This window comes from Kogia breviceps, chromosome X (genome assembly GCF_026419965.1).
Source record: "Kogia breviceps isolate mKogBre1 chromosome X, mKogBre1 haplotype 1, whole genome shotgun sequence".
NCBI classification, from domain to species: Eukaryota; Metazoa; Chordata; class Mammalia; order Artiodactyla; family Physeteridae; genus Kogia; species Kogia breviceps.
Genome location: NC_081330.1, coordinates 19,612,814 through 19,640,644, shown reverse-complemented (window position 1 = coordinate 19,640,644; position 27,831 = coordinate 19,612,814). Strand labels below are relative to the sequence as shown.

General features: G+C 43.7%; 1 protein-coding gene across 1 annotated transcript in view; it reads right to left on the bottom strand.

Moving 5' to 3' along the window:
• Window positions 1-26,594, bottom strand: part of ZDHHC9 (zinc finger DHHC-type palmitoyltransferase 9) — a 32,446-nt gene extending 5,852 nt beyond the window's left edge. The window contains exons 1-9 of the mRNA XM_067022934.1: window positions 26,359-26,594; window positions 25,946-26,013; window positions 24,454-24,755; window positions 14,286-14,446; window positions 8,587-8,745; window positions 3,825-3,962; window positions 2,818-2,866; window positions 1,943-2,045; window positions 182-285 (exon numbers count right to left, since the gene is read on the bottom strand). Coding sequence (XP_066879035.1) covers window positions 182-285; window positions 1,943-2,045; window positions 2,818-2,866; window positions 3,825-3,962; window positions 8,587-8,745; window positions 14,286-14,446; window positions 24,454-24,620 — 881 coding nt within the window. The 5' untranslated portion in view covers window positions 24,621-24,755; window positions 25,946-26,013; window positions 26,359-26,594. The remainder of the gene's footprint in view (window positions 1-181; window positions 286-1,942; window positions 2,046-2,817; window positions 2,867-3,824; window positions 3,963-8,586; window positions 8,746-14,285; window positions 14,447-24,453; window positions 24,756-25,945; window positions 26,014-26,358) is intronic.
• Between the last annotated feature and the right edge of the window lie 1,237 nt (window positions 26,595-27,831).

Genomic DNA, 27,831 nt, shown 5'->3' with positions numbered 1-27,831 from the left:
CCTTCAAAACAACCAGCCCATAGCCTATGGTCCATGTAGATATGGCACCGAGGGACAATCTCTGGGAAGACCTCTTTTGACACGAAGAGGCCATGCTCAGAAGAATGCATCAGACCAGGTGACAGGATCAAGTCAAACTGCTTGTCCCAAGAGTTCCAGGATCTTCTAGTCCTCTGAGTACCTGGGGGGCAAGGGGCCACAGAGCACTTCACAGCAGTTCTTCACAATATTGCCATGGCTATAGGGATTCTGGACGCGATTCTTCCCTGTCCATGAACCTTTGATCTGCAAGATAAAAGCCAAGGCTTACATTAAACATTATGTTGAAGAAATACATGCAGCACAGGAAGATGAAAAAGTTCTGGAGATGGATGGTGGTGATGGTTGCACAACGTGAATGTACTAATACCACTGAATTGTAAACTTAAAAAATGGTTTAAGATGGTACATTGTAAGGACTTCCCTGGTGGTCCAGTGGTTAAGAATCTGCCTGCCACTGCAGGGGACACGGGTTTGATCCCTGGTCCAGGAAGATCCCACATGCCACGGAGCAACTAAGCCCCTGAACCACAGCTACTGAGCCCGCACGCCTAGAGCCTGTGCTCCGCAACGAGAAGCCACCACAATGAGAAGCCCACGCACCGCAACGAAGAGCAGCCCCTGCTCACCACAACTAGAGAAAGCCCGTGCGCAGCAACGAAGACCCAGCGCAGCCAAAAAAAAAAAACCCACAAATAGATGGTGCATTTTATGTGTCTTTTACCACAACAGAAAAAAAAGAAATACATGCATAGCCACGGAAAAATATTCACAATAGAGTAAAAAAGCAGATACCTGAGCGTTATGTATTATTTCCATTTAAAAATACATAATATGTTCACATAAACAAACATGGGAACAAGTCTAGACAAGTCTAGAAGACTATAGATCATACCATTACCAATGGTAATGCCCAGGAGGTAAAATTACAGGGACTTATTTGCTATCTTTTGCTCATCTGTATTTCCTGATTTTCTACAATGAATATGGATTAATCGGTAACTTTTTGTTTTTAATTCATTTATTTTTGGCTGTGTTGGGTCTTCGTTGCTGTGCGCGGGCTTTCTCTAGTTGTGGAGAGCAGGGGCCACTCTGTTGCCGTGCGCAGGCTTCTCATTGCAGTGGCGTCTCTTGTTGCAGAGTGCGGGCTCTAGGCGTGTGGGCTTCAGTAGCTGCGGCACGCAGGCTCAGTAGTTGTGGCTCACGGGCTTAGCTGCTCCGCGGAATGCGGGATCTTCCCAGACCAGGGCTCAAACCGGTGTCCCCTGCATTGGCAGGCGGATTCTTAACCACTGCGCCACCAGGGAAGTCCCAATTGGTAACTTTTTGTTTTTATTTATTTATTTATTATTATTATGATTTTTTTTTTTTTAGTGGTACGCGGGCTTCTCACTGTCGTGGCCTCTCCCGTTGCGGAGCACAGGCTCCGGACGCGCAGGCTCAGCGGCCATGGCTCACGGGCCCAGCCGCTCCACGGCATGTGGGATCCTCCCGGACCGGGGCACGAACCCGTGTCCCCTGAATCGGCAGGCGGATTCTCAACCACTGCGCCACCAGGGAAGCCCCCAATTGGTAACTTTTTAAATGCAAGGACTTATTCAATGCAACTGTCCCTCTCCATTCCAAACCCAGAGGCACCAGTTAGCTTTTAAGGACCTATGAACAGCTGAAGACCTTGTGCTCACCCAACCATTCAATCTCTTCTTCCTAATTCCCTACAGGCATTCAGCTCCAAACAAAGCAGTCTGCTCTTTCTCCTACACACCTGGTTTAACAATCTCCCACACCTGGCTTCTGCCTGCCTCAACCTCCCGGGCCCTGGAGACTCAGTTCTCCAGCAGGTAATTAGAGAATAGGCTTTTGGTAGAAAAATATGTAATGAGGAGAGGAAAAGTTGACTCACATCTTCATTGGTTGTCTGGTTGAGAGCCACGAGGAAAGTGTGGAATCCAGTCAGTCCCACGACGGACCAGAGTGTGAAGAAGCAAATGAGTACTTCTAGAACAGTGAGGTGTTGTTAAGGAATGTTGAAGAAGCCACACCAGGGGACTTGATGCCGCAGCCCATACTCATGACACCAGTCACACCATCTTTACTCCTTGGAACATATATCACAAATATATATCCATACATAACAATGGGTGAATTCTAAACTTGCAGGCTATATCCCTCATGAAAGGTAAAGGATGCCTGTTTATTCACTACAAGTAGCTCTCTAACAGATCTAGTCTATTTAGGTGTTTGTCTGTTTATTCATCATTGGCTCTTCAAAGGGGACATTTAGGAGGGGTCCAAAGCTAAACAATGTTGGCCATCACTGCCAATGGAAAACACATCAAAATATAAACCTTATAGACGAAAAAATTGGTGGGAAAGAAACCAGAATGTGATTTCTAGAAATGCCATCTGAATCTCCTTTTCAGAAATGTAACTGCTGTACAAAATAAGCCTTAGCTGTAACAGGAAGGTGGGACTTCTAGTAAGTGACGCAAGAGGTCTATTGAGAGCAAAGTATAGCCCACTAGAGAAGGCAGGGCTGAGCCTGGGATCAGAAGGACTTGGGAGGGAGGCAGTGGAGACTAAGTTGAAGGAAAGATCTCCCTTTAAGCCCTGGCCATCCTCCATTCTAGTTGCTACCACTAAGGCTACATTTAAAAATTTTAGATGTTGGCACTCTCTGATGTCTGAAAAATGAGATGGTGGAGAACTGCAGACAGAAAGCATGCTGAAAAGTAGTTTAAGAGGGCTTCACAGGGACATCCTGCCAGGGGAGGATATGTTCCAGGAGTTTCTTTCAATGTCTCCAGGAAGCCAATTTTCAAGGATTCTGTGAAATTGGGAGGAGGAGTAGAGAGAAAGATTAGTAACTTTAGTAAAAAATACACACATACCCTAGTGCCTACTCACTTTCTTCCCTCCCTATCCCTTGTTACAAGCCGGCAAGAGATAAGCCCTCATTCAGGCAAGGGACTCACACCTCCAAGCTGGTACTCTCTTGACTAAAGGGTTCACCTTCTCAATACAGGACCCAACACTGGACTAGAGAGTCAGCCACAAGCCAAGCATCTGGCTCCCCTCCCTTTTCCCTAGCCTCCAGCTATGGCCATGGAGGGGGATATTCATTCATAGATGAAAGAAATCAGAAATATCCAAGAAAAATCCTCTCTCTTCATCAACCCATATCTCTTCACTGTTCAAAATCCAGCTCAGGACTCATCTCTCCCCAGGAAGCTGCCTTGATTAAGACCACTCCTTTAATTCTGCATCCAATCTGCCCTTGGGCTGTTTTATGTGTGTGTGTGTGTGTGTGTGTGTGTGTGTGTGCACGTGCACACACACACACACACAGGTGTATATTTTCTATCTTCCAAAGTAGACCATGAACCACTAACAGACATTTTTCTGGTATAACCCCTTCTACCACCTGACACAAGGGCAGGTCTTATGAGACAAAAGAGGTGACACATACAGCCAAAAATACATCCCCAACCTTTGGGATCACCTCAGAAATGCCCAGTACTCTAGGTACAGACCAGTAATTATGGTCCTGGTCTCCAGCAGAGGGCCACTGAGAAGGCCAACACACTCGGTAAATCCTCATTGATGTTGAGCTGAGGTTTGGAGCTCTGTTCAGGAGCAGAGAGTAGTGCTCACTTCTAACTGGTCCTAAGGTGCCTTCACAATGGTCAAGTCCCACCAGGATACGGAACCACTCCCCTAAGCTGTCCTCAAGTCTTCTCCCACCACCCACCACTCCAGCAACATACACTGCCCTGTATACTCACTGAGGGCCACGTAGACGATGTTGAAGGCAAAGACATAGATCGTGAGGAGGGACAGAGAAAGGATGAAGAGGTAGAAGTAGCGGTAGTTCCTCTTTCCAACACAATTCCCCACCCAGGGGCAGTGATGGTCGAAGCGCTCTGCAGGAGAAAGAGAGAGTCCAGTGCCAAAACCTCCAAAACTAAGCACAACCCTGCCATCCACTTAATACCTAAGTCCAAGACCCCTAGGATCGCTGCCTATTTCAACTGTAAATAAACACTGGTTTTGTATACACTGATGTGTATAAAATGGATGACTAATAAGAACCTGCTGTATAAAAAAATAAATAAAATAAAATTCAAATAAATAAAACCAAAAAAACCTATCTCCTTCCAAAATAAATTTTAAAAAACCAACAACACTGGTTTTTATTTTTTACTTTTTCACAATGTTTTCACAGCCATCTCATTTGATCCCCACAATCATCCTGGAAGTTGGGCAAAAGATGATATTCTTTTCTCCATTTTACAGGTGAGAAAACTGAGACACTGAGGGGTTAAGTGATCTGTCTCACGGTCAGTTAACAGCAGAGACCTTGCTTTTCCAAAGAAAAGTCTTAGTGTGTCTACTAAGCGCAGGAAGAATAAAGAGGTGTAAATAGACAAGGAAATTTTGAAAAATGAGTAGTGTGGTTTTTCTTAAACTCCAGTTTGTAAAAAATTATAAACCTACATACCTGAAATGGTGTGGCATAGCTCAATGGAATGGAAATCACCCAGAAACAGAATATATAAAAATTTACTGTCTGAGAATGGTAGTGCTTCAAAACCAGTAGAGAAAGGAAGTATCATTCCATCAACAACTCAGAGACAACTGGTTACTTGGTTGAAAATAAGGTTAGATCTTTTCCCCTCACACTATTTACCAAAATTAATTCCAGATGAATTAAAGACTTAAATGTAAAAACAAAGTGAAACCTTAAAATAACCATAAAGAATAGGTGAACATTTGTCTCCTGTATGGAGAAGGACTTTCTAAGCATAAAAGTAATGGAAAAAAACCACAGATGACAAAGAAAAATGGATTTGACTCCATACACTTTATAAATATTTCATATATGTTAAAAATACTATAAAGAAAATTAAAGAGGAAAAAAACCCCCGAGAAAGCATGTGAATTTTGTAACTTAGTCTACGAAAAGTCCTTACAAATCAATAACAAAATACAAATACTCCTTCAAAAATAGTCAAAAAGCAAAACAGTTAATAAATACCAGATAAACATATATTTAAACGTTTTCAGATTCACTAACTCATCGCAATACTAATACAACAATAAGATACTTTTCTGCCTATCAAAATAAGAATATGAAAAATAATATTCAGTGCTAGTAAGAACACGGTAAAATGTACACTCTAATATACTGTTTGTGGAAGTACACATTGAGAGAACCTTTCTGGAAAGCAGTTTGCCCATATGTATCAAAAGCCTTAATAATGCTCACACCCCTTCAGCAGAATAAATCCATTTTTAATAATTTCTCATAAGGAAATAGAGATGTGCACAGAAACTTAAGTTCAATACTTTTTTATTAAATTTTTTATTGTGGTAAAATATATAAAACATACAATTTGCCATTTTAACCAATTTTAAGTGTAAAATTCACTGGCATTAATTACATTCACAATGTTGTACAACCATCACAACTGCCTATTTCCAAAAATTTTCATCACCCCCAAACCACCGCTTGGATCGTCTCCATCTTTTGGCTATCATGAACAGTGCTGATGTGAACACTGATGCACAAGTACGTTTGAGTTCCTGTTTTCAATTCTTTTTTGGTATTGTTATGGACAGAACTGTGTCCCCCCTAAAATTCATATGTTGAAGCCCTAACCCCAGTGTGACTGTATTTGTAGAGAGGGCCTCTAAGGAGGTAACTAAAGTTAAATGAGGTCATAAGGGTGGGGCCCTAATCCAGTACAACTGGTATCCTTAGAAGAAGAAAAGGAAGAGATACCAGAAGTGCGGAGCACAGAGAAAAGGCCATGTGAGGACACGGCAAGAAGGTGGCCACCTGCAAGCCTCACCAGAAGTCAACCCAGTCGGCACTGTGATTTTGGACTTCTAACCTCCAGCACTATGAGAAATGAAATTTCTGTTATTTACGCTACTCAGTCTGTGGTATTTTGTTGGAAGCCCGAGCACACTGGGTAGTACAGGTATATACCCAAGAGTGGAATTGCTGGGTCATATAATTCTATGTTAACTTTCTGAAGAACTGCCAAAATGTTTTCCACAGCAGCTGTACCATTTTACATTCCCACCAGCAATGTATGAAGGTTCCAATTTCGCCACATCCACATCCTTAAATTTAATAATTTTTTAAAATTTAATAATTTTGATTGCAGTTTTATAATAATGAATAAAATAGGATCGTGAATAATATCTACTGATAGGAGACCACCTAAATAAACTAGAATACAGCCATATGATGGATTATGCAGTCATTAAAATAATATATTCAAAAAACATTTATTAAAGATGTAGAAAAATGCTCAGGATATAATGGTAAGTGACAAAGGCAGGACTAAAACCTCTAGTATGATCCAATTTCACAGACAAGAGAAAGACTAGAAGGAAATATAGCAAAATGGAGAGTGAGTTTGGGATTAGGTTTTATTAATACCTGTACTTCCCCTATTTTCTACAATGAACATGTATTATTTTAATGAATGAAAAAAGCACAAAGAATAAAATATATCATTTTTAAAGCACAGTGAGCTGTGTACCAGTCAAAAAATAAGGCTGTAAAAACAGGTGCATCTCCTAGTTAAAGGGCTATATCTTTTCAGAAAAGGGAAGGAAGATAGCCTTACTTTAAGCAAACCTGCCATATAAAAAACACTGAAAAATACAGATTTATACAGATACATTCAATATTTTTACCATCAATATATTATAAATCACACTTTTTTCTGATAATATTGATACAAGTAATACATGCTCATTGTAGAAAACTTGAAAATAATTTTTTTCTAATGAAGGTAACAAAATCCCTTATTACCCCACAATACAGATAATAGACAATAAGCATTCTAACATACTTGCTTGCATAATTCTTTATACATATATTTTTTTAACGTGTAACTGAGATCCCACTATAAATGTAGCCTGTCTTCTATTTTATTTCACTTAGCTTTCTGGTATGAACTTTACCCACAGAAGTCCACTGTATGTTATGTCCCACAATTTATTTGACCATTTATCTACTGGTGGACAATTAGTTTCTTTCGAATTTTTCATTACTATAATAATCTGGAGGTAAATATGTCAATACCTAAATCTTTACCACATCCCTAATTATTTTCTTGGGATAGATCCCTAGAAGGCAAGTCTCTGGCATCAAAGGGTATACATGTTTGAAGGTTTTCATGAATTTTATTAGGTTGCCTTCCAAAAAGTTTGTTCCAATTTACACTCCTACCAGTGTAGGACCAAGCGTTATCAGGTTTTCCTTGCTAAATTTCTAGGTTTAAAAAAAATCTTGCTTTAATTTTTATTTCTTTGCTTTTTAGTAGAGATGAACCTTTTTTTCATGTTAACGAAGTAATTGCGTTTCCTGTTTTATCTGCTGTCCATATTTCTACTGAAACGTTATTGCTTCTTTTTTAAAAAATCAATTTGCATGAGTTCTTTATGTTTAAGAATATTAATAAAGAGAGGGAATACTTTTTGAAAACCTTCACATCACACTTTCTTGAAATACCAAGTTTCCTGGCTCATTTAAAATGAGTTTCAATTTATAAAAATCCTATCTACATATAGCTTTTACCATATAAAGTAAGATATATCTTCCCAACCTTAACCTAAAAAGAATTGGCTAATGAGAGGAAAGCAATGTACTCAGGCATGCTTTATGGCATATATAAAGAATACTGGAAGTATGCCTATTGATAATATAAGTTATTGCACATATCTGCCTATCAACAGACATATTTACTGCCTGTTTTTGATCTTTCCCAGGGCTCTGCATACACTAGGCAGTGATTACAACTAAGTCACATATATGAAGATAGAAGCACAGACCTCTGTATTATGCGCACATACACCCCCCCACCCTTGCAGCAGAAGCAGAGAAAGAACAAATGAGGGTTTTGGAATCAGAGCTGTTCCAGCTTCATCTCATACTAATTTAATTATATGAACCTACACAAAGGTGCTTCATCTATCTCTTCATCTGTAAAATGGGGATAATACCTATCTTATGGGGTTCTTATGAGTCTTAAATGAGAGAAAGGGAAAGCACTTAGCAAGTACCTAGTATATATTAGGAATTCAATAAATGCTAGCAATTTTTTTCTTCCTGGGAACACCACTTCTTATTTAGCCCTTCCTGCCCAAATGCTGCCCTCCAGTGGACTAGGATTCTCCTCCCCCTACGTGTAAGGTGGGTTCCACTTGAAACAGATCCAGTAGAAGAAAATCTAGATTTGAAAAACAGGTAAAGTTTATTTCTTTATTTACCAAAGAGGTTGTTTTTTTTTTTTTTAAACTAGAGGATATTTAAATATTTAAATTATGTACTTCTACAGAAGTACAGTTGATTTACAATTGTTCGGAAGCTTGTTTCCCATCTAAAGTTTCTTAACTAAAAGTCTAGCTTGTTTCCTATCTAAATCTATCTTCCCACCCCCACTGATTTTTCCTGAGAAAAATCACCCTGACCCTCTTCTTCAACTCAGCCTTTCCCCCAGGCAACGTCTCTTTGGTTTTACTCACCCACACAGTTGTCACAGATGCTGCAATGAGAGGCCCGGGGAGGCCGGAAGATCTTGCATGTATAACAGTATTTCAGCTTCACAATCTGGTTGTTTATCTGGAAATTCTTGATACGAGGGGGTGGTCGCTGGCCTTGGGGTACTGCACCATTGGTAGCTTCTGTAGATCAGTAAAGACAGTTAACACCATTGCTAGCCATTATTTGAGACCAAAAGTCTTACCACCTCTCCAAGAGCAATGGGAGTAATCGAACATTCCCTAGGCCCACTGTCACCCCCAGGCTGGCATTTCCAGACTAGACTCTCAACATCACAGAGTACCCTCCCCAAATTCCACTGAGTGCCATGCAATTATTTTGTATACATGTAAAAAAGTGTTTCTTCAAGCTTTTTGGCTGATTACAAAGAAAAACATTCATAAAAGAAGAAATAAAAATGGCTAAAAAAATATGAAATGAAAACATACAACTTTACTGATAATCAAAGAAATAAAAATTAACATAAAGATACCATTTCCACCTTCTATATTAACAAGTATTAAAAATAGATAGCTAGTGGGAAGCAGCTGCATAGCACGGGGAGATGAGCTCGGTGCTTTGTGACCACCTAGAGGGGTGGGATAGGGAGGATGGGAGGGAGACGCAAGAGGGAGGGGATATGGGGATATATGTATATGTATAGCTGATTCACTTTGTTATACAGCAGAAACTAACACACCATTGTAAAGCAATTATACTCCAATAAAGATGTTAAAAAAAAGAATAAAAATACCCAGTGTTGGCAAGGATGGGGAGAAGGTATTTTTATACATTACCAGTAAGCAATATGGCAGTGACTACCAAAATTTTAAATGTGTATACTTTTTTAAAAAATTAATTAATTTATTTATTTTTGGCTGGATTGGGTCTTCGTTGCTGCGCACGGGCTTTCTCTAGTGGCGGCAAGCGGAGGCCACTCTTCGTTGCAGTGTGTGGGCTTCTCATTGCGGTGGCCTCTCTTGTTGCGGAGCATGGGCTAGGTGCGCAGGTTTCAGTAGTTGTGGCACGTGGGCTCAATAGTTGTGGCTCGCGGGTTCTAGAGTGCAGGCTCAGTAGTTGCGGTGCACGGGCTTAGTTGCTCCGCGGCATGTGGGATCTACCCAGACCAGGGCTCGAACCCATGTCCCCTGCATTGGCAGGCAGATCCTTAAACCACTGTGCCACCAGGGAAGCCCCTAAATGTGTATACTTTTGACCCAGCCATTCTACTTCTAGGAATGTATCAAAATTACAAAGAGATGTACAAAAGATGGTAACACAGGATACTTGTCACAGAAGTCCCTTTTAACAGTGAAAGACTGAAAATAACCTCAATATCATAATAGGAGGTTGGTTAAGTACATTATGATACATGCGTGGGATGGAATATTATGCAGCCATTTCAAATGATGTACACATTTTAAATATTCACAACATACTGAAAAATGAAAATGTACGCTAAAAAGAAGCATGTATAAAGGATTTTACCTTGCAAAAGTAAAATATATGCATGAAAAAGACTGGTAATATTTAGAATCAGAAAAACAATTATTTAAAAATAAGAGTAATACATGCTTACTGTAAAAAATTTGGAAAAAACAGAAAATATGAATAGAAGACAAAAAAATCACTGATGGTCTCTTAACTCAGGGATATTTATGCATTTTGATATATTTCCTTCTACTCTTTTTTTTAAAATAAATTTTTACTCATTTATTTATTTATTTTTGGCTGCATTGGGTCTTTGTTGCTGCATGCAGGCTTTCTCTAGTTACAGCGAGCAGGGGCTACTCTTCGTTGCAGTGCATGGGCTTCTCATTGCAGTGGCTTCTCTTGTTGCAGAGCACGGGCTCTAGAGCGCAGGCTCAGTAGTTGTGGCGCACGTGCTTTGTAGCTCCACGGCATGTGGGATCTTCCCGGACCAGGGCTCGAACCCGTGTCCCCTGCATTGGCAGGTGGGTTCTTAACCACTGTGCCACCAGGGAAGTCCCTTTCCTTCTACTCTTAACAAATAAACATTCATGATTTTTCAAATTTGAGATTATATTTTAGATACAATTTTATACCCTGTATTTTTCACTTAACGTTATACCATAAGCATTTTTCCATGGTTAATTTTTTTTCTGAAAACATCATTATTGGCAATACAATGTTCTATCATATGCATGTACTGCAATTTATTTAACCAATTCATGTTACTGGGCATTTAAGTTGCCTCTGGTATTTTGCTATTTAAATGATGCTGCATGCAAAAACTTAAAACATTTCAGACAAAGGTTAAGTCCCCTTTGATCTCCACCCTAATCCCAATCCCCTCCTCCCTTCCTCAAGAATATGTTCATGTGTTAAAATTAATTTCTAAAACATAAAGAAAAAAAGAAAAGCATGTTGAAGTATATGAAGTTGCTGGCATTAAAATAGCTCGGAAAAAGAAAAAATGATGCATTAAAAATCCTTCTACAAGTATTTGTGTAAATCTCTGATTATTTCCTTTAGCTAATCCTGAGAGAAGTGAAATTACTGGCTCAAAGGGTATGAACCCTTAAAGCCCATATCACTTATTGGGAAACTGCTTCCCAGACAGATTGTATCAATTTGCACGCCCGCCCATCTGCAGCATATGAGAGTGCCTGTCTCATTGCACCCTTGCTGTGCAGGATAATTCTAAAAACAGAATATTTTTTCAATTCACTTTGATTTTAAAAATATCTGCCATATGGAACTTTTTTCCTTTTTTTGCGGAGTGGGGTGGATGCTGTGAAATCAAACAATAACAGTGTGACACAAGTCTTAAAAGAATGGGGATAGCTATTCATCAGAGGATGATATAAGTACCAGCATGCCACTCTAACATTCCTCTGCATGTGCTTTACATGAGGGCACCTGGGAGAGAGTTCAAGGCTCTCCCACCCCATGAGGTGCGCTATGATGCAAGGGAACCAACCACATGTCTTCTTCTCTCCCCCACCCAGCCCCTACCCACAGCATACCCAGTACAGGGCTGAATGTAAGTTGACAAAAACTTGCTAACATAAACATACGTATGAACTCAAGAATGCACTCTACTATTGAGAGAAACATGCTAAATGCAGAGGTAACAACCTGACAGCTCAAGCCTGGGCCCTGGGCCCAGCAATCTGACAAAACAGAGCTAACCTTGCTAACAGCCTGCTGTGAGAGGCAAGATCAAGTCAAGGCACTGCCTTGACCTTCAGTTTCTCTATACGTGATGGAAAGAGGATGACAAAAGACTAACCCAGAGAGAGAAAAGACTACACTCACAACTGTCCCTTCCTATCTTGCTCCTAACTAGTCCAGGTCTCCCCCAACTCCAGCTGCGCCAACACACCTCGCCTCTGTTTCCTTCCCACAATTCCCACCCTCTCCCCACCCCTAAGTAGTTTGAGCTCAGATGTGCACAAATCTATGTCCCCTTACCCCAACTAAAACAGGCTGAAATTTTTCAAAAAGAAATCCACTAAGAAGCTAAATAAACACAGCTAAATAAACAAAAGAAATACAAAAGCTGGAAGCCTTCAAAGCAACCTAAAAAAGTATCAAATCAAAACGTTGTACACCTTAAATTTACACAATGTCATATGCCAATTATATCTCAATAAAACTGTGGGGGAAAAAAAAGAAACAGGGCTTCCCTGGTGGCGCAGTGGTTGAGAGTCCGCCTGCCGATGCAGGGGACACGGGTTCGTGCCCTGGTACGGGAAGATCCCACATGCCGCGGAGCGGCTGGGCCCGTGAGCCATGGCCACTGAGCCTGCGCGTCCGGAGCCTGTGCTCCGCAACGGGAGAGGCCGCAGCAGTGAGAGGCTCGCGTACCACAAAAAAAAAAAAAAAAAAAAAACCCAAAAAACTATAAAAATTCTATTAAAGGGCATAAAATTCAGTCTAAAAATACAGAAAGATGTACTATCTTCTTGGGGATAATTATACATAATAATTATACAAATGTAAATTCTCTCAAAAATAATATATAAATATAATTAATACCCATTAGAACCCCAATGTGTTTGTGTCTTTTTAATTCAAGAAAATATTAAAATCCCAAAAAACAAAAAACAACAACAAAGCACCTGAAAGAATTAAAGGCTAACCACAGATTGGTGCCCCAATGGTACAGCTTTTAGTCTTACAAGTCCTGGGTCCCTTTCTTCTACTCTACGTGGCTTGGATGCTGACTCTAGCTACTTGGGCACCAGAATTGAGAACAACTTAGGTAGGCACCACTGTTGGATCTGGTGGGCTCCAGTCCCTCCTAGTACTGGCATCAGAGCCTTCTTTCCCAGTGTGAGCTCCAGGAGTCTCCCAGGAGTGTGAGCTCCCAGGAGTCTCCCAGGAGCTCCCCTCCTCAAGTCCTGGGATGTTCTGCTTCAATTCATGAAGGCACCCTGGCTCCTGGTTAGTGTAGCTCTTCATTTCTGTCCCAAAGAGCCCTACCTACCCTGAGCTGCAGACTGTACTGTGATTAGCCTGTTAACTACTTCCTTTACCATTCCTAGAATTCCCAATGGTTTCTGTCCCCTCTCGTCTTGTGTGTTCCCCTAAAGCAGGAATTCTTGGTTAGAAACCCACTCATGTGCTTCAAAAGATCTATGAATCCCTGAAATTATATCCAAAATTGTATGTATGTGATGCATATAAGAATATTTTTAAGAAGAGGTTTATAGTTTTCATCAAGAAAATCAAATGAGGGACTTCCCTGGTGGTCCAGTGGTCAAGAATCCACCTTCCAATGAAGGGGACGCGAGTTTGATCCCTGGTCGGGGAACTAAGATCCCACATCTGCGGGGCAACTAAGCCCGCGCGTGCTGCAACTACTGAGCCCACGCGCTCTGGAGCCTGTGTGCCACAATACAGAGCCCACACGCCACAACTAGAGAGAAGCCCGCGTGCCACAACTAGAGAGAAACCTGCGAGCCGCAACTAGAAAGAAGCCCATGCACTGCAACAAAAGATCCTGTATGCTGCAACTAAGACCCGACGCAGCCAAAAATATAAATAAATAAATAATTTTGAAAAAAATCAAATGAGTTGGGCTTCCCTGGTGGTGCAGTGGTTAAGAATCCACCTGCCAATGCAGGGGACACGGGTTCAAGCCCTGGTCCAGGAAGATCCCACATGCCACAGAGCAACTAAGTCTGCGTGCCACAACTACTGAGACTGCACTCTAGAGCCCATGAGCCACAGCTACTGAGCCCACGTGCCACAACTACTGAAGCCCACACGCCCAGAGCCCATGCTCCGCAACAAGAGAAGCCACCGCAATGAGAAGCCCATGCACCACGACAAAGTGTAGCCCCTGCTCACCACAACTAGAGAAAGCCTGAGCACAGCAACGAAGACCCAATGCAGCCAAAATAAATTAATTAATTAAATAAATACCAAAAAAAAAATCAAATGAGTTGACGATCCCCAAAAAGTTTTTAAAAAAATCCTCTTGGGAACAGTGCAGCAGGACCTTGGTGAGAAATCCCTCCTAAAATGCAACCCAGAACAGGGAAGAATGAAGTTCATATTCTTCACAGGGTGGTAATAATCTCAGATTCAGGATCTCAGAGGGAAAAGGCTAGAAGTGCTTATTAGTCTGCAACTACAATTATGATTCCATTCCCTTACTAATCAAAACCACCCACTGTACAATATCTTGCCAGCTGGTTAGAAAACTCACCTATCTCCATTTCTATGAAAGCTGCTTCATCCGGTAGGGCCCGAGGGATCACTCCAGGATCACTGAAGCTGGTCCTCAACAGTGTAGCCATGGAGAAAAGGAAAAGCATGGCAGCAAACACAGGGATGGCAGGAGACAGCTGGACAGCCAGGTAGCGGCATCTGAAGAAAGCAAGCAATTGAACATCTAGTTATTCCTACCCTATATTGACCTGGAATTGTTACCAGTATGTCAATCTGATCTCCACAGCAAAATTACAGTACCTCAAGGGCAGGGACCATATTTTTTACTTCTCTCGAATTACTGAAAAGTCCTAACATTTGGTTCTGCACATACTAGGCGCTCAACAAATACTTCACGGATTGATGCAACCTATAACATACAGAAGATAGCCTAAGGAACCTCCACTATCCTCAAGCCCAGTCCCTCCCATCAGCCTGCCGGGGGTCACATTTCCTCTGTACCTCAGCAAAGGCTCATACCTGTTCAGGTCAGGGACCCAACTGAACCTGGATTGTAAGCACCATAGGTTGCTCTCACTCTGGGAATGTCTAGAGCTTTTCATCCCCACTCATCTGGCATTAGGCCTGAGCTCAAGGAGGGGGAAGAAAAGATGAGGACCAGTCATGAAGCAGAGTCCAAGTGTCAGACAGACGGTATGTCCAGCGAGCTTGAAGGCCAGTGAAAAGCTTCAGGGCTGCTGACTGACTCTGCAACATCCACTCACTCTTCTTCCTTCCTCAAAGAGCTGAGCCAATAGGTGACTAGTGACCATAAGCAAGGGAATAAGAAAACTGTATCTCCTTAGCACCCTTTCTCAACATCACGTTTGTTCCCCTCTTTCCATAATTCACCTGAAAGGCCATTCCTCTTTCTCTCTGGATATCCCAGCTCTACTTGTCTTTCAGATCCAAAGCCATCAATGCCGTCACTGTCATCACCGCAGCCACAATTTATTGAGCACACACCATACGCACTAAGCTCTAGGCGCATTACAGCACCCACTTCTCACACTACATCTATAATAGCTGAAGAATCTGGGATTTAGCAAGGCCTTGGCTCTTGCAAAGGCCTATCCTAAACTGCACTGTTTTTCACTATGTTGACCTCATCTCCCCCAACTGAACTTCGTAAGAGCAAGAACCTTGTCTTTTAGGAGTGGGAATGCCTAGGTTTGAATTCTGGCTCTACCAGCTCCTAGTTGGGTAACTGAGTTAACTTCAGTCTCCTTATCTGTGAAATGAGGATGATAATGGCAGTATTTCATAGGGTGGTTGTGTGGTTCAAATGCATGAATAGAAATAAAGTGCTTAGAACTGCCCTTGACCCATAGTAAATGCTAAGTAAATAATTAACATTATTATCAAGGTTCTCTATCTCCCAGAGCCTAATACAAGTATGAGAACAAAGAGGCTATCAACCAATACTTGTCGAGTTGAGCTGAGTATCAAACCAAATAAATGGGAATACGTGATTAGAGTTACCACTGACCTATTTTTACTCCCCTCCTCCTGAGGCATATTTGCTCCTTCAACATAGACATCTTCTCTTGGAGGCAGACTGTAAGTGGATGAGCAAGGACCAGAGGCAGAGTGAAGAAAGTAAGCTATGGAAAAAGGCTTAGCTCATCTGCCCAGGGATTAAGCAAGCTGCTGTCCACTCAGAGTAAACGTTTAACCCTGGGTTGTACCTTCGCTGCAGGTTTGGAACAATCCCCATGAGATCCTCCCCCTGCCTCCGTGCCACACACACAACTGCATGGGAGTGCAAGCCAACTGTACTGAGCAGCTTGCCATGAAGGTGAACAGACGGAGTGAACTTGCAAAATGATTTCTGTGGCTTTTTGTTTGCTTGCCTGCTCGTTTGTTTTTTTTAATAAGATACTTGGTCTTAGCTTGCTTTTGTAAGATTTTTTTCCTTCTCCTAAAAGCCAAGGGTAGGATCTGGCTAACTGAGTTCAGGGTAATGAAGGTCCTTGCATATCACTAGCTGGTGGATTACCCTCTTTTCCACTGTTCCCCTTCACTGGTACAGATAATTAAGAAGTGAATTCAGAAAAGTCACCTCCACTTATCAGGGACCCAAAAGGACACAGGAGAATCACGAGGCTCCGTTTCACAAACAAGCCAAAAGAAATTACCACGCTGACAGAAAACAGCCACCTTCCTCGTCACTGCCCATCTCTAAAATCACTCTTGAAAACAAAGAAGTGACGTCTCCAGGATTCAAACTGCCCTGGGTGTATAGTCTCCAACGAAAACCCTTAGAAAAATCAGAGCCATCTGATTGGCCACCTAAGGGAGTTTAAACTGTTTTATTAGAGGGAAAAGATACGGAGAAGGTAGAACACACACACACACACACACCCAACACACATACTAATGTCGCTCCCATGCACAGAAGGACCAAGCTTAACTAAGTCCCATTTCAACACCTGCTTGTTGACCAGACAAAGGACAACTTAGATTTCAATTACACTATGCCATTAAGGATAAAGGTCTCTGTAATCTCCACAGACTATCATCTGCACCTGCTAAAACAATCCACTCTGTATGTCAACAAGCACACAACAGGCCCATTGTATTGTTCTCCAGAGACAAGGATACTGGCAGCCAGTTGTCACTAGTGAGTGGGTGTGGCTGACAAGGCAGATGTGGGACCAGCAGGCCTTTCTACCCCGAATAAGAGGAAATAAGAGAGACAGCGGCTAAGACCACTGTGAACTACAACCCATCTGTCTGTCTTTAATACCCACCTAGGTCAGTCCCATAATTGCAGTAAGCTAGAGATCTGTCTTGTATAGGAATGAGCTATGTGAAGATTTGGGGGTAATTCCCAGTATCGACCTCAAAAGTAAGGAGTATCCTCAAACATCACTAATTTGTCCTAGTGAAACACTGGATCTGTCATCCACAAATCTAAGCTGTTTTTGAAACCCCATAGTACTTTCCATCTATATCGATATGAATAATGATATCCATACACTTCTTGATACAGAACTCTCCTTTGTCTTCAGAGTACCAGGGGGTTAGAAGTTGCTTTTCTCCCTTGTGAATCTTATAAATGCAACCATGTGCCCACTAAGTCTTCATTTCTGCCACCTGAAGAGACATCATCATTTTAAGCCATCCTCTACCAACCTCTTGCTTGGCCTCAGGCTTCCATAGCTGGACTAGACGACAGGACTCCCACATGTCTCATGGGCCACATGGTGGTACTGACCAGCAGTAACCAGCAGTGCCAGGCTGAGCTGGCGTGTCATGTCCCATCCCCCATCCCTAGCACACTAGCGTTCATTGGAGGGACAATGATAATGACACAGACTTCAATTCACACGAAAAAACTCAGAAGAGATTCATGAGGGGAGCTGGTAAGAAACCAGACAGATCCCATGGCAGGGCTGCCTCACAGACTGGCAGGGTGGACTAGTGTTCTATACTCAGCTTCTAAGTCTCCCTAATAGCTTTCTTGCTATGTCTTTTGTTGTTGTCCTTTTATCAATGCAATCAATCAGCCAACAAGTATTTATGGGTCTAACAAATGAAGAACAAGAGAAATGGGAGTTAATTTTGTTGAGGAAAACATAACTAACATATGAAACAGCTAAATAAGATAAGACCAATAATCAAGTGCTCACAGGGTGAGTCAGACTCTAAGGACTGTAAGTGGTCAGAGAAGAGCTCTCTTGGGAAGCTGACGGCTGCTTGAAACTGCTCCCATAGCAGCCATTAAAGTTGGCTTTAAGGAAGAGGTGTGCTTGGAACAGCAGGAATGGCCCAAGGGTTAGAGCCCCATAATGGCCCTTGATCCCAGATAATAGAAATAAGCCTTTGCTATAAGTCCTCCCTGATACGGATGGCTGTCTGTCCTTTTACATATGACCTACCTTTAGAGCACAGTAAACATGTACAACCACCCATAAGACTGGTTCAACATTCTTCTGATGACGCTCAGAGTCTGCTACGAGGGAAAATGTTTCCTTGGACACTAAAAACAGAATTTAATATCAGCCTCCAGATTTACTGCTATGTGAAGGTCAAAGGAAAATGCACAACCCTGTTTTGCTCCAGGAGCAATGGGGAAAGTTAACCAAACAGGGACCTTTTCAATTGTGAGGCAATGAGCCATCCTCTCACTGAGGAAGGCCAAAATCTCTATCCAGGCAAACCTGCTAAGTAGTTGCCAAATTTCAGTTATAATAATAAATTTCACATTTCATTGATAACAGATATAACAAATTTCAATTATAATATCCTCCTGATCAAGAACTTAGAACAACTTCCTGCTGCCTATTATATTAAACCCCCACTCCTCAGGCCAGTATTCCAAGGCCCTCCTTGAACTGGCCTTATCTAATCATTATCATAAGGTTCTTGCCTCTTTCTTGCTCCATTCCAGACACATCTCCCTCATTACCTTGAATTCACTAGCCTCTTGTTATTGCAAGAGGCATAAGATGCCTTTTTTGTTCTTAAACACAATACCACCTGTGGCATCTCTGAGGAGGAAGATTTAGGACTCCTCACCCTCAATAAACATCTCAACTGATGTAGGCATGCTAGGCACATCCCTGTTCTTTGTGTTCACTTTTCTTGAAATAGACGATCACTATACTCAATCAAGACTCATTCTCAAAAGATGGGAGACGCATTCAGTGGAGACTGACAGTGTGAAACTCATTACCACAAAAGGTAGTAGAGGCTGAAAATATGCAGATGAATTCTGAATAACAGAACCGTAAAGAATTGTTAACGGAAAGCACACTGTTCAGGAGACATGACCCAATCCTTCTCCAGGGGACATGCTTTATGAGGAAGTTGAGTTTAGCTAAGTACTGTCAACAGATTGATATCAAAGAGGCAACTATGCCTTTCTAAAACTGTCTTTGGTTGGCCAAGTCACAGCCAGACTCTTGGGCGGGATAAGCATAAGACTGAACCTCCATAGAGCAGCTCTCCAGAGAATACTCTCTTGGTTAGAGATCATGATAAAGCCACTTTTTCCTCTTCCTAATCTCACCTAAGGAATTCAGGAACCTGGACCTTGTCACTATAGGCATAGATATTCTGCCATGTCAGAGTCTGGCTTTGGTCTACCTAGCCCTGTGTCTCCTCAAACCTGCTAAGTTTGTTATCAGATTGCCTCTTCTCTTCCTCCTGTCCATGGGGACATGGTGTCCCTTTCATCACCATCACCCACAGAGTAACATGGTAGGGAGCACACAATGCTTAATTTTTCTCCGAGCTGCCCTCATCCTGGCAGCAGGGACTAGGGGCAGCGACAGCAGTGATAATCTCTTGGAACACACAAAGCTTACTTGCTAAGTTCACACTTAGACATGGGCTCCCTTGTCCCTTCAAGGCTACCAGAATGCCATGCTGGAACACTGTCAGTTTTCCACAAAGATGCCTTCGTTTTCTAGGAGCATGGGCTAGGGAGGCCAAAAGAACCTGGAGTCCACTAAGGTAACACAAACACTAGCTAGCAAGACCCCAGAATATGCCTGTCCAGCATTCAGCACTATGCACATCTTCAGTAATCTGCACGTCTTCAGGATTCTGTATTCAAAAGGTAACAATGAGATGAAAAGTAGTGTCATATAAAGGCACTGGCTGGCCGATTGACCTTGATGAAATAACCCCATTTCTGTAGACTTGGTTTAGTCACCTGCAAAAGGATAGGGATAGTCTCCAAGGCCCCCTCTGGCTCGAGCACTCTATGATTCTGTGAGTCAAGACTGTTACATTTTAAGTGCATCCAGAATGTATCAATTCAGCAACATTTATTGATCACCTACTCTACGAAAGGCCTGGCAGAGGGCGCTGTGGGCGCCACACAGACACAGAAGATGGTCCCTGACAGTGAAAGAGCTCGAAGTGTAATCACCACAGAATTCAGAAATATAAAAAATGTCATATAATTACGTATGAAATCACTGGTATGTACAATTAGTCCTGAGGATGCAGAAATTACTAGAAAACTTTCATGAAGGAAGGAAGACTCAAGAAGGGACTTGAAAAAGAGGTAGAATATGAATAGGCTAGAAGTGGGACAATTACTAAGCAGTGCTACAAAACTTTTTTCAGTTCACCCAATTCAACGACTCCTCTGTACATCAGGGGCACCCAGGAGGGTCAGTCCAACAGGGTTTGACAGTGCCTTGACACGGTTTCCTCTAGATACAGCACACTGAGGCACAAGCACTGATCATAGCAGCAAACTACTTCTACGTCAGGGGTCAAGAGTCACACAGTCATTCTTGCCACAAGAGAAGTCTCAGGACCTTGACCCCACTAGTGATCTGGTCACAACGTTAAAAGAGACAGCTAGGAAGCCACTTCCAGAACACAGTGCACTTGGTCCTTTCCCCTAGATTTATGAGGAAGTTGAATTTGACTAAATACCACAATAGCCTTTCAGTAGCTGGACAGCTCACAGGTTGTCAGCGTCATTCTGCTACAGTGTCCTGACATTCCCGGCCAAGCTGTTTGCTATGTGTTCACCACACAAGCCGGACAGGGTTTAGGCAGAAAGGACTGAGAACGGTTCATGTGCTCAAAGCTCACACTTCCTAAATACCTCATCCTAAGAATACATTAGGAAGTTCTTTTTTTCTTTTCTTTTTTTTACTAAAGTATTTTTTTGAAGTATAGTTGATTTACAGTGTTGTGTTAATTTCTGGTGTACAGCAAACTGGTTCAGTTATATATACACTCTTTTTTTTTATATTCTTTTCCATTATGGTTTATCATAAGATACTGAATATAGTTCTCTGTGCTGTACAGTAGGACCTTGTTGTTTATCCATTCTATATATAAAAGCTTACATCTGCTCACCCAAACCTCCCACTCCATCCCTTCCCCACCCCACCCCACCCCCGCCGGCAACCACAAGTCTGTTCCCTATGTCCCTGAGTCTGTTTCTGTTTCGTAGATGGGTTCATTTGTGTCACATTTTAGAGTCCATATATAAGTGATATCATATGGTATTCATCTTTCTCTTTCTGACTGACTTCACTTAGTATGATAATCTCTACTTGCAAGGAAATTCATTTTTTTAAGCACTGTACAATTTACACTCTGCTTCAAAATTCAAAGACATTTACTACAGATACAATAACATTTAAAATACAGCTACCTACTGGTAATCTTCTATCCCCTCCGTTTCTGTGTGTGTATTTGAAGTTTCCAGACAGACACGAGGGTTATATAGAATTTCAGACTCTCAGAGTTGCAAGAGGCCTAGTGATAATCTAGCCCAATTTCCCATCCTGGGCAGGAATCCACTCTGTGACAGCAGCCCTGAGAGATGGCTACCCAGCTTCTTCTAACAATACAGAGCTAACTCGCTCCTGGATGGACCACCTTTTTTCCTTTTATGTATTCAACCCACTGTCTGTCCAATGAAAATTACAGGTCCCTCCTTTGAGAAATCTAAACGTGTAAAGGCAAAATCCAAAAATAAAAAGATGTCCACTGGCACTACTAACACTGCATGTTTTTCATCAAGGGGTGCCCACACGCCTGACCAGATTTCTCAAGCCATCTGGCTGACCCAGGGCTGTGCCACGGGTGGTTATAAATCACCTCGCACTCGTTCCTATGCACCTGCTGCAAGCAGGACACTGTTACTAAAATGCAGGTCCAGATGTGCCTCACGATCTGAACTTTCTTCCTCAAGGCCAAAATGCAGCAGCCAGGGGATGTATAGTCTACGCTCCTAGACAATTTAAAGATGAAAAGAGACAGCCCTTTATCACTGGTGGTTCAGACACCCTCAACTGCCTGAAGGCAGGGGGCTAGATCAGCTGATTTCTTGAGGTCTCCCTAAGTTCTCATACTAGCGAAGGAGCCCATATTCTGCCCCCAAACCCTATCCACTACCACGTGGTTGGTAGTAAATTACAGACCCCAAAGAAACAGGTCGGCCAGAAAGAAACTTCATTCCTCAGAGGCATGCTGGTGTCCTCTGTACAGCCTGTCATTGGTGAGGCTCAAGGCAGCTGCCACCTAGAGTGCCTGTGTGTCTGCATATGACAGACAGATGCATGCATGCTCACAAACACAGATTCTACCATTCTCAGGAAAAAAAGGATTCATTGCCAGGGTCCTCTCCCCTTTGGTCAGATGTAGACTTCCCCATTCCACTGCTCAGCTAACACGTTTACTTCCTTCTTCCCTCCGGCCTTCTTACTCCCTCCCCCAAGCCCTACCCTCAAAAATAGTTACTCCACAGACAGCTGGAACCCAGGGCAGTTTACAAACGACCTCACCCTTCATATCTGAGGGCAAAGCGCAAGAAATAACTTGGGGGAAAAAGTCATCTTGGTAGAAAACTCAACCTGCCTCTGTCAAACAGTAACTTGGCTAATTACAAGCTTCATCCCAGGCAGTTTTCTTCAGAGGCCTTCAGGGCCGAAGTGGAACAGATCCATATCAGACTCTGTCTGGCTCCCAGATACAAAAACGGCCAAATGCCAGTAGCTCCAAATTTCAAGTTCCCTTGGCCAGTCAAACCAGAGGTTTCCTGGGCCCAGAATTACCAGCTCACTCAGGATCTAGAAACAAATCTCATCTCTGTTTTGAATGGTTCCAACCACAAAAAATTAACCCTGGGCAGGGCAGGGAGGGTGGCAAAAAGAGCTAGTGATTCAGCAGAGGAAGGAATGAGAATGATAGAAAGCAGAGTTCATCTCTGCGCTTCCAAAAGGAAGCAAGGCAGGAATAAAGCAAAGAAAACTTGGAGAAGGGTGAGGAGTGGGGAAACATTTTTTTAAATGTTATGCATATGCCTGCCCACCTGCACACGCTCACTTTACGACACATAGGTACACACACACACACACAGGTACACACACACACACAAGTACACACACACACACTCAGCCATGAAACTCAGACTGGAAAGCAGCTAAGAAGCCAACATCAAACTGTCTGACTTTGCCAAACACTTTACAAAGTCAGCAGCCATAGCAGCAACAGAAGTGCCTTTGACAAAGAGGTCCTCTGACCTTATTTCCCTAGCCCTGTTATAAACGACACCCCCTCCTTCCTCTGCTGTTACTGAAGCCAGCTGCAACCATCAAAAAGTCCGGTAAAGCAGCCCGAAAAAAAAAATCACTCTTGATGCACTGGGTAAGCCTGAAGCCCTTATAGAAGAAAGACAAAAATGAGCCCCAAGAGACCAGAGCTCATTTTAATTACCCAGGAAGTTTGGCCAAGAAGCCCCGTCCTCCGTCCCATGGCCACACAGCCTCATGGGAGCTCCATTTCCAGGTCACCGGAGCACAGGAACTGTAGCAGGCTCATATTAGGTGTGGTTCACAGTCCACAGACACACCTCTTGGCTCCTCAAGGCCTTCCTCATAATACTGTAATCCCAAACCGATCAGCATTACTCCCAGTCCCAGAGTGTACAGCATTCTCAGCATACCCAGGAGTCATGCCACAGTACCCTAGAATCCAACTGGCCACTTCCCTCGAGCAGTGACCTACACAGACTTCAAACAGTGGCTCTAGTACTAGCTATTACATCACAGATAAAATAACTCCAAGGCTGGTATCAGGCACACACAGAATAGAGTTGTTTATGTTGAGCGCTTTTGAGTGAAAGAAAGAGCAACTCACATTTAATAAGCACATATGTGCCACACACACAGCTAGACTGTGGCACAGCTGAGGCTGGAACCAATCTGCAGGTTCCCAATTCAGTTGGCTTTTCAATTTAACAGCTAGCTGAGAGCTGAGCCCTAAGGAAATAGGACCCAGAATAATAGAATAAGTGAGTATTATGGGGTGAAGTTACGACCACGGGGAGTACCCCTAGGCTCGGGAGGGGTAGGGAAGAGGCAGTCTGTCACTAAGCACCTAAGGAGACCACTGAAAAGGGGAGGTGAGTAATAAAGACAAACTCTTTTTATTTCCCAAGTGTTCCAGGGGTGGCTCCAAATCAGTGCTATAAAATTGGTATCAAAGGTCTTGATGTTTTTAGGAGGCACATACTCTGCTATAAGCTCAAAGCAATGACTTCAGTTGGCATGATCTATAGACATTGCCCAAGAGGACAATGACAGCCATCCAAGGACTAGCCACAAACTCCCCAGAAAGAAGGTTCTTCCCCTGGAGCCAAGGTAACCATAATCAGGCAACTCTACTCAATGAAAACTCACTCGAAGGCGAAGAAGAGTGTACACGTCCCCAGGATGAGGAAGAGGGTCAAATAGAAGATGCCCTTTTGCCGAGCCATCATCACGCGGCCATCACAACAGAAGGTGTTCCTGCCTGGGAGTTTCTCCCACTTCCGTGTCACCTTCTTTCTCACCACCATCACAGACATGATTGGAATTCCTGGTCCAAAATGGGTTTTGTGATTACAAGAGGTAAGAAACAAAAGCTGAGCCCAGCTTTGAAATCACGTTGCCTGCTATTGCTGCTGCTGGGTCAAACATCATCAGAAGTCCAATTTCTAGCCCTAAGAAAAAGCACACACACACACAAAAATGAGGCAGGAACAAGAAAATGCAGTTCAATCTTCCTTTCCCAGAGGCCGAAAGAGGAGCACTGCTTGAAGGGACGGGGTTGAAGAAATGGGAGAGTTTATTTCCAATCTGTTTTTGTCCCCTAAAAGAAGAAAAGGTTAAAGGTTCTCAAAAAGAGAAGGGGGCTAGCATATCTTCTTAAATATACCCCTTTACTTCCAATATAATACTGATGATGTGATTATCACAGAACCTTGGAACTCGAAGGGATTTTGTAGTTGATAGGCCCAATTACTTTGTTTTGGAAATGAGTAAAGTGAAGGCCAAAGAGGGGAGATAACTTCTCCAGGCTCACAAAGCCACGAAGCTAAGCCAAGAAAACAGGTCTGCTGACTTTCAGTCCAGGGAACTTTCCACTATACCATATTTTTCTATAATCATCACAAAGAGGACTCTAACAATAATAGTAGAGTTTCTGTCCTTAAGGAGCCATTCCCACCCCTCCTCCACTTCTTCGCCTTCTTTCTTCAATTAGGCACTCAAATGTGAATCACACCAGGGAACAAGTCATCCTCTGGCAGAGCTACGAGGTTGTGGACATTCTGTACACAAACCCAGGTTGTATTTACTCAAAACAGATTTCCCCTAATCAAACCCTCCTAACTTCCTGAGTCCGGGAAATGAACCAACCTTGCTGGTCTAGCCTAACATTTGTGGGAATCTTAATGAAACCACATCACAGACCTGTAGGTGAAAGGCTGACTTAAGCAGGAGAGGTTCTGATATGGCTGGGGGGAGGAGGGGCGGGAGGGGGGGACGGCAGCAGTCAAGAAAAGTCATAAAGGTGCTTTCTGGGACATTTCAGAAGTACCATCTCCACTTAGCATCCTGAATCCCCAGGCCCAGCCTTTCTCCACCACTGCCACCCTTCTCCTCCTCTCAGGTGTGGTGCTGTGGCCACTATTTACTGATACCACATGCCCCGCGATGGCAAGAATGAGGCGGAAGCCTGCAGCCCAACTGACTGATGAGAAACAACCAACTCGAAATCATTCCTGGGCTGGAGAGGGTAAGGGTCCCAAGAGAGACGAGGAACTGAGCAGGGAAAGGAGAAGGTGGAAGGCTTGGGAAAGGGGAGGGGGCACCAGAGGTACAGAGAACACTTCCTTTGTGTAAAACTAACCTGGAAAACAATCTTCTCCTGATAAACCGGCCCAGCGAGACAAGAGAGACCAGGAAGGGGAGCCGGGCCTGCGAGAACAAAGATCAAAATCCGTCAAGAACCAGCGACCGGCCCAGCGGCACGGGGCCCGAGGCCGGAGTCCCAGGCGGGCGGCGGGCACGGCCTCGGGAGGCCCGCCCTGCCTCGGCCACGCCGCCGACCACCGCCCCGGGCAGGTTGGGACGAGCGCCACCTCCGCACGCTCGTACACACTCACACACGCCCCGCCACGTGTAGCCACCCCCGGCCAGGGGCTCGGCAGTTGTCTAGCCGAGAAGGGGAGAGCCAGGGTCCGCGCATCCCGAAGCAGCAGAGGGGGCGGTAGCTTACCACGCGGCCGAACCCCGGAGACCCCCACCCCCACCCCTTGTTACCTGAACCCCGGAGACCGAACTCGGCCGGGAACCGAGGCCAGGAAGTGCACCGTCCCAGGGGACCGCGTCGGCCGCCCGAGGTGGCAGCGGCTTCTCCCCAGCCCGGAGGCTGACTCCTCCTGACAAGGGGCCCCAATGGTCAGGGCCCTAAACCAGCTGTGGCAACAGCCCACCGCTGGGCGAATGGAACGCTCCTCACGTCACCAGGTCGTTCCAGTAGTTGCTCGCCCTCCATTGGCTGATCTGCCTCGGTGCCTCCGCCTCTGCCACCCCTGCCCCGAACTACCATTGGATGAGCCAAACGCCGCTCGACGATGCCTCCGCCCCACTCCCCCACCCATCTCCCGGTTTCGTGCCCACCTGCCAAGCCATTGCCAGACTCCCTTTGGGGTCTGAGCGCCAATGTATAAAGTGTCGCCTTCTATTAATATAGTTCCTCAGAGACTGGAGTGAAGGGTAGTGCCAATGGGACCAGGAGGGACAGGGGACCTGCCTCCCCCCACACGTACCGTGAGACGCTGAAGCAACTCTGGCTCACAGATCCCAGATCTCGGTGCTCACCCCAAACTAGGTCCTCCCTGGGCCTCTCCAGCCCTACTTGCATGAAATCAACTGCGACTCGGGATTTTACTCTTTACCGGCGTAAAAACAAGTCCTCTGCCTCCCAAGTCCTATTCATTAGGTAGGGACCCCACCTCTGTCCCAGTCACCCTGGCCTGCATTTCTAAGGCTTTCAGAACAAAACAAACAAACGTAAAAAGGAACTTGAAAAGGATAACTGTCCCCAAGAATAGAATAATTTTGCAGTATCGTAAACAAAATTTGACAGTGATGAGTTTAGAGAAACTCTACTTACAGGAAGTAAATTCTTTCAGGTAGATAATGAAGTAAAGATTGCCCCAAAATGCTTGTAAATTCGTATTAGATTTGAAGAGCTTGTGAAATGAGGCGGGGGGTGGGGGTGGGCTTGGGCGGAGAGAGCGGGGAGCGGGGATCCAAGGCAGAATCTCCACCCACCAACCACATTGATTCTTTCCTTCTGTCACCTTCCTCAGCAGGGCAGTTATTACCATGATGAGCCACTGCTACTGATCTGAGCGAGTGGCATCCTTTAGAGTAAGATTGGAGTGGGGAAAACAGTTGAGAACCATGGTATCAATATTGTACAGCAGACTTTAAAAGACACTAGGTCTGTTTCCACTAGGATGGCTCTTGGCTTCCAAATATAAAGGGAAAAATGAGAGAGGGCTGAAGGTGGCCTTTCCTTACCTGTCACACGGTTAGGGAGAGTGCCCAGGTTGTCAGCTATTTTCCTGAGCTTGAATAAACTTTCTCTGGGGTGAAGGTGTTTGCAATGAATACAAAAGAGACTGCCAAGGCTCTTCCCAAAGCAGTTTTTTTGTGTTAGTTGAAGGACCACGTGCATGGTTAAGAACTATTTCTTGGGCTTCCCTGGTGGCGCAGTGGTTGAGA